Source organism: Colobus angolensis, unplaced genomic scaffold (assembly GCF_000951035.1).
Source record: "Colobus angolensis palliatus isolate OR3802 unplaced genomic scaffold, Cang.pa_1.0 Scaffold316, whole genome shotgun sequence".
Classification (NCBI taxonomy): domain Eukaryota; kingdom Metazoa; phylum Chordata; class Mammalia; order Primates; family Cercopithecidae; genus Colobus; species Colobus angolensis.
Window position 1 is genome coordinate 497,302 of NW_012116444.1, and position 7,688 is coordinate 504,989.

The following is a 7,688-nucleotide window of genomic DNA, read 5'->3' on the forward strand; positions in this document are numbered from 1 at the left end:
TGGGATTACAGGCTTGAGCCACTGCGCCCAGCTCATTTTCTTTCTTTTATTTTTCTTTCCTGTCACCCACTGACTCTCAGATATTTAACTGAGTCCACCTGCCAACTCTGTGAAATACATATATTATCTCCACTTTACAGATGAGGAGACTGAGATTTAGAGATGCATAAATACCTTGCCCATAATTATACAGTGAACTCGGATTTGAACTCAAGTCCTTCTGTGCTCAGAGTCTACAACACCACCATATTATCCTGGGAGGCCAGATAAGATAGGATGGTATGAGTTAGCAAGTTAGTGCAAGAACTTGCGCCAGCAAGGTCAGCTGTCAGAGCTCTGATTCTAACTTTCACGTGTTAGTTTCCACATGTTAAAGTATGACCTTAGTTAATTTACTTATCCTCTCTGCACCTTAGTTTCTTCATCCCTAAAGTGGAAATAATAATAATACCCACCCCAAAAAGTTGTTGTGAGATGAAATTAGATAACATTTTAAAACATTTAAAAACATTGATGCTCATGCCGGGCGCAGTGGTTCAGGCCTGTAATCTCAGCACTTTGGGAGGCCGAGGCATGTGAATCACCTGAGGTCAGGAGTTTGAGACCAGCCTGACCAACATGGTGAAAACCCATCTCTACTAAAAACACAAAATTAGCCAGGCGTGGTGGTGCATGCCTGTAATCCCAGCTACTTGGGAGGCTGAGGCGGAGGTTGCAGTGAGCCGAGATCGCGCCATTGCACTCCAGCCTGGGAAATAAGAGTGAAACTCCGTCTCAAAAACAAAACAAAACAAAAAACACTGATGCTCACACCAGTGGAAGCTGATGAGGAAGAATCACTTGAGGCCAGGAGTTCAGGACCAGTCTAGGCACCATAGCAATATCCATCTCAACAAAAAATTGGAAAAGTAGCTAGGTGTGTTGGCACACACCTCTAGTCCCAGCAACTGGAGAGGATGGGGTGGGAGGATCACTTGAGCCCAGAAGTTTGAGACTGCAGTGAGCTATAATCATACCACTCATTCTAGGCTGGGTAACAGTGAGACCTCATCTCTTAAAACAAACAAAACAGCACTGATGGAACACAATAAGAGGTCAGTAAGTGTTAGCTTCTGTTATAAAGGTATTTCAGACAGCTTCTCTGGGGTTAGTGCAATTGATTATTAGAGAGGGTTGTGCCAACTGAATTGGAATATAAATCTAGCACTGTCCACCATGACAATGTGGAGAAAGTAAATTTAACATATGTGTTGTTTTAGTTGAATATTTAAAGCATCACTTTTGTATAAAATATACCAGACCCCTTTTGTGCTATGAAACTATGGAACCCACTCTTTGGAACTCCATCTTGACTGGATGAGGTTTTGGCTTCTTTGGGTCTTGAAGAAAAAGGAAGCTAGCTGTTGGCACCAGGCCCCCAAGATTTAAGAATCTTGTGGCCAGGAGCGGTGGCTCACGCCTGTAATCTTAGCACTTCAGAAGGCCAAGGCAGGTGGATCACAAGGTCAGGAGATCGAGACTATCCCGGCTAACACAGTGAAACCCCGTCTTTACTAAAAAATACAAAAAGTTAGTGGGGTGAGGTGGTGGGAGCCTGTAGTCCCAGCTACTCGGGAGGCTGAGGCAGGAGAATGGCGTGAACCCGGGAGGCAGAGTTTGCAGTGAGCCGAGGTTGTGCCACTGCACTCCTGCCTGGGCGACAGAGCAAGACTCCGTCTCAAAAAAAAAAAAAAAAAAAAACAACCCCGTCTGGTTTTGAGCTGGGACCAGTGGCATACACCTGTAGTTCCAGCTACTCAGAAGGCTAAGAGGGGATTGGAGGATCTCTTGAACCTAGGAGTTCAAGTCCAGCCTGGGTAACATAATGAGACCCTGTCTCTAAAGGAAAAAAGAATTCTTTCCTGTTTGTCTGCCAAGTCTGGCCCCAGTACTCTGAGGAAAATGTGTCCTTGTCCTATTGGAACTCAGTCAGATGCCTCAGGGTCAGACTCTAGGTTACTTACTAATCAGAGGGGACTTTTTTTTTCCTTTCTTTCCTTTTTCTGAGACAGGGTCTCGTTCTGTCACCCAGGCTGCAGTGGCACTATCATGACTTACTACAGCCTCAGACTCCTGGGCTCAGGCAGTTGTCCCTGCTCAGCCTCCCAAAGTGCTGGAATTACAGGCATGAGACACCATGCTTGGTTGATAAAGGACTTTTCAACAGTGATTTATCATTCAGAGAACTTTTCACACACAGTATTTCTGTTTATTGTAGTAGTAGGCCCCAAGCTTTGAAGTAAGGATCTAATGATGTGCTTATTAAAACTGCAGGTTCCCGGGCTCTGACTAGACAGAATCTGATTCAGTAAGTCTGAGTTTGGGCCTAGGAATCTGCATTGTCAAAATCCCTGGAGAAAACATTGAATTGCTTAGATCTGAAAAAGATGAGGAGGTAGCTCTGTGTGCCTGTAGTCCCAGCTACTCTGGAGACTGAGGTGATGGGATCCCTTGAATCCAGGAGTCTGAGGTTACAGTGAGCTCTGATTGTGCCACTGCACTCTAGCCTGGGTGACAGAGCAAGACCCTGTCTCTAAAAAATAAATAGATAAGTAAATGAAAGATGAAGGGATGAATGAAAAGACCTAGGGAATTAAAAAAGAAATAGGGCTTGTATTTTTTAGTATATCAAATGACATGCTATTTGCCTCTGTTTATATTTAATGATTTTGGGGTTATCTTAATTCCCTTATTCTTCTTTTTCTTTCTTTCTTTTTTTTTTTTTTGAGACAGGGTCTCCCTCTGTCACCCAGGCTGGAGTGTAGTGCCGTGATCTTGGCTACTTGCACCTCTGTCTCCTGGGTTCAAGCGATCCTGGGTTCAAGCGATCCTTCCACCTCAGCCTCCCAAGTAGCTGGGACTATAGGAACGTGCCACCACACCCGGCTAATTTTTTAAATTTTTTGCAATTTTGGTAGAGATGGGGTTTCACCATGTTGCCCAGGCTGGTCTCAAACTCCTGAGCTCAAGTGGTCTGCCAGCCTCAGCCTCCCAAAGTGCTGGGATTATAGGCTTGAGCCACTGTGCAGTTCCCTTCTTATAGGATATCCTTCAATACATCTTTTCACCACTAGTGGAAGCCATATCTAGCCAGTCCCCAAATATTACTGATGGTTTTCCTATGATGTATCCATCCTAGTTGTTCCTTCTGCTCCCATTATACTGTGATCTCCCAGACTCATGCCTGAATGTATCAGTAGCTTTTTCTGGGTAATAACACACCACCAGAAAACACAGTGGCTTGAAACAATAACCATTTATTTATCCTGTGAGTCTGTGGTCGCTAGTTTGGGGCTGGGCTCAGAAGTGCAGTTCTTCTGGTCTTGCCTGAGCTATTTGTTCATCTGTGGCCAGCTGGGATAGGGTCTCACCATCCAGTAGACTAGATTGGGCTTATTTACATGGGGGCAGAGCAGGTCCAAGTATAGCAAGAGGGCAAGCCTAGTGCACAGGTGCTTTGCAGACCTCTGCTAGATCACCTTTGCGAACATTCCACCATCCAGAGCAAGTCACATAGCCAACCCAGATCCAGCGGGTAGAGGAATAAATAAACTCTGCCTCTCTTTTTTTTTCAGACAGAGTCTCACTGCGTCGCCCAGACTGGAATGCAGTGGTGCGATCTCAGCTCACTGCAACCTCTGACACCCGAGTTCAAGCAATTCTTCCGTATCAGCCTCCCGACTAGCTGGGATTACAGGCACCCACCACCACGCCTTGCTAATCTTTTGTATCTTTAGTAGATATAGGGTTTCGCCATGATAGCCAGTCTGGTTCAGGTGATCCACCCGCCTCAGCCTCCTAGAGTGCTGGGATTACAGGCATGAGCCACCGCACCTGGCTAACTCTGTCTCTTAATGGGAGGATCTGCCTTGTCACATTGTAGGGTCATGAACGGAGGAAGAATAACTCTGCCCATTTTTACAATCTGCTGCATTATCATATTTCCCTTCCTTGCAAGCTCTTCTGACTATGGACTTGCTGCTTCAATTCATCGCACTTCACGCTACCACATTCATTTTCCTTACACACTGCCTTCATCATATTACATCCTGGTTCACAAACCTGCAGAGGCCGCCTCTTTCCCTCCCTCATGTGCTGTAAACTCTTACGCCCAGCTTTCAAAGGTCTCTTTGAGTTAGCCTGAGCTAAAAGCAGAGGCTATGCTGTACAGGGAAAAAGGACTAGCATAGTCACGGGAGGCTGCCAACAAACTTGATTACCTCTCTGGGTTTCTATTTCTCCTATAAAATGAGAGGTTGGACTAAATCCGTGAGGTTCTTTTCAGATTTATTTATTTATTTATTTATTTATTTACTTTTTGAGACAGAGTCTTGCTCTGTCACTCAGGCTGGAATGCAGTGGTGTGATCTCAGCTCACTGCAACCTCTGCCTCCCGGGTTCAAGCAATTCTCCTGCCTCAGCCTCCTGAGTAGCTGGGATTACAGGCGCCTGCCACCATACCTGGCTAATTTTTGTATTTTTAGTAGAGATGAGGTTTTACCATGTTGGCCAGGCTGGTCTCGAACTCCTGACCTCGTGATCTGCCCACCTCAGCCTCCCAAAGTACTAGGATTACAGGCGTGAGCAACCGTGCGTACCCAGCCTATTTTTTATTTTTTAATTTTACATTTTTGACATGAGGTCTTGCTATGTTGCCCAGGCTGATCTTGAACTCCTGGGCTCAAGTGATCCTCCCACCTCAGCCTCCCAAAGTGCTGGGATTACAGGTGTGAGTCACTACACCAGGTCTGTCTTCAACTTTAAGATTGTGGCTACATGTACCTACACAGGCTTATTTCCTATTACTCCCCAAATAAACCCTCAACTGTAATGAGACCAGGCTTCTTATTTTGCAGTGGAACATCTCGTGTTCACATTGCCCTTAGAGTGTTCCTCGCCCTTTGAGTGTTGGTTCCCCATGTTTTCCTTTTTTTTGTTTTTTGAGACAGAGTCTTGCTCCATCACCCGGGCTGGAGTAACAGTGGTGTGATCTTGGCTCACTGCAACCTCCTCCTCCCAGGTTTAAGTGATTCTCCTGCTTCAACCTTCCGAGTAGCTAGGATTACAGGCTCCCGCCACCATGCCCAGCTAATTTTTGCATTTTTAGTAGGGACGGGATCTTACCACGTTGGCCAGGCTGGTCTCAAACTACTGACCTCAGGTGATCCCGCCCACCTCGGCCTCCCAAAGTGTTGGGATTATAGGCGTGAGCCACTGCCCCTGGCCTGTTCCCTATGTTTTCTGATTCTGGAATTGTTCTTTACCTTCTCCACTGCTTGTCTGCTTGTTTTAAATTCTGGCCATCTCATGTCTTTGTTAATCTCTGCCATCCAAGTTGGCACTTGATCACATTATCTCTGGCATAATTCAGTGTTTCAATTGTTAGTCTTATTAACTAGATTGTAAACTCATCAAGGGAAGATACTGTATTTTATACATCAACTGAGCACGTAGTAGGTATCAAGTAAATATTTGTAGATTAATCCTCCATTTCCATCCCAGGTCATAGAAAATAGGAACTGGCTGAAAACTTTTAAGATAAGCAGGAGGATAAGAGCACTTGGGCAGAGGTGGAGTTGATGGTGCTGGTGGTTGTTGGAGACATGGGTATTTTGGTTAAATGCACCTAAGGCAGCATATACTTACCAGGCTGGTGGCCTTTAGAATGTATCTACAAAATTGCTTTGCAGTCCTTTCCTCCCGCCATTCCATGACACTGGTTCTCCTCTGCTTATTTCCTACAGTTTTCGTCCTTTTATCCTGTAATCTGTCACCATGACCCTGACAAAAGGTTCCTTCACCTACTCCAGTGGGGAGGAATATCGTGGCGAATGGAAGGAGGGTGAGAAGGACCCCTGCGGAGTGTCCAATGATGAACACTTCATTTGCTGGAGGACAAATACATCAGCACATGTAGCCAACTTTATGGGTTTTCATTTTCAACTCCAGGATTTAATTCCACATAGTCCCTGCCTTTCCTTTATTCCATTTTAGGATTAAATAAAGGAATTCAAAAATGCTATTTTTAATTCAACCTCCAGGAATGAGTTATATCTTTCTGTTTTTTTTTTTTTTTTTTGAGATGAGGTCTTGCTCACTGTGTTGCCCAGACTGGAGTGCAATGGTGCAATCTTGGCTCACTGCAACCTCTGCCCCCCCGGGTTCAAGCGATTCTCGTGCCTCAGCCTCCTGAGTAGCTGGGATTACAGGCACCTGCCACCATGTCCGGCTAATTTTTATATTTTTAGTAAAGATGGGGTTTCACCATGTTGGCCAGGCTGGTCTCCAACTCCTGACCTCAGGTGATCTGCCCTCCTCGGCCTCCCAAAGTGCTGGGATTACAGGCATCAGCCACCATACCCAGCCCATGCCAGCCTCTCTTCTAAGCATTTTGTATTTATCATCTTATTTAATCCTCATGACAACCTTATGAGGTAGGCACATACTATTATTATTCCCATTTAACAGATGAGAAAATTGAGGCAAGGAGAAGCTAAGTAACTTACTCAAGATCACAGAACTCTAAGTAGTAGAACAAGAAGGCAAACACAGCAGGCAGCCTGACTCGATGTCCTCAACATCTAACTACACTGCCTCTCTGAGGAAAAAAAAAAAAAACCAGTACCCCATTAGCACCTTAAAGCTGCTGGGCAAATCTAACAGCCTGATTGGCAGCACTGGTTTGAGCTTCGTTATGTCAGTGGGGCTGTGCTTACTCTCTGAACTGACCAGAAAACAGAGCAAGATGTTGCAGGAGTAATCATGCCTTTCAAACAGAATTCAAGGGAGTTCTTGTGGTGGATACAGCCCACCCAGTAGAACCTCAGAAAGTCTCTCCTCTAACAGGCCACATTAGAGGGGACACCAGGTATTTGAAAACCAGGAAGAAAGGCGTGGGATTGAAGGAGGCAAGGTCACATCACACCTGTACAATTTCTCAAGACTCAGTAATTTAGGGCAGGCACAGTGGCTCACATCTGTAATCCCAACACTTTGTAATCCCAGCTACTGGGGAGGCTGAGGCAGGAGAATCACTTAAACCCAGGAGGCAGAGGTTACAGTGAGCCAAAATCGCACCACTGCACTCCAGCCTGGGTGACGGAGCGAGACTCTGTCTCAAAAAAAAAAGAAGAGAGGCTGGCACATAGTAAAGGCACTATAAATATAAATGTTAGCTATTTATTTTTTTGAGACGTGTTGCCCAAGCTGGAGTTCAATGGCATGATCTCGGCCCACTGTAACCTCCACCTCCTGTGCTCAAGGGATTCTCCTGCCTCAGCCTCCTGAGTAGCTGGGTTACAGGAGCACACCACCACCATGCCCGGCTAATTTTGTGTCGTTTTAGTAGAAACAGAGTTTTACCATGTTAGCCAGGCTGGTCTCAAACTCCTGACCACAGGTGATCCACCTGCCTCCTCGGCCTCCCAAAGTGCTAGAATTACAGGCGTGAGCCACTGCACCCAGCCAGCTATTGTTTGTTTTTTTGAGACGGAGTCTCGCTCTTGTTGCCCAGGCTGGAGTGCAATAGCCCGATCTTGAATCACTGCAACCTCCGCCTCCCAGGCTCAAGTGATTCTCCTGCCTCAGCCTCCCAAGTAGCTGGGACTACAGGCACGCGCCACTGCACGCAGCTAATTTTTGTATTTTTA

The 7,688-nt window shown here is 45.8% G+C and overlaps 1 protein-coding gene across 2 annotated transcripts in view; it reads left to right on the plus strand.

Moving 5' to 3' along the window:
• The window catches only part of MORN4 (MORN repeat containing 4), a 21,202-nt gene that overhangs the window by 10,123 nt on the left and 3,391 nt on the right, over positions 1-7,688 (plus strand). The window contains exon 2 of one of the 2 annotated variants that reach the window (XM_011951174.1): positions 5,784-5,881. The exons of the other annotated variant lie outside the window; for it this stretch is intronic. Coding sequence (XP_011806564.1) covers positions 5,815-5,881 — 67 coding nt within the window. The 5' untranslated portion in view covers positions 5,784-5,814. The remainder of the gene's footprint in view (positions 1-5,783; positions 5,882-7,688) is intronic. 2 annotated transcript variants of the gene reach the window in all.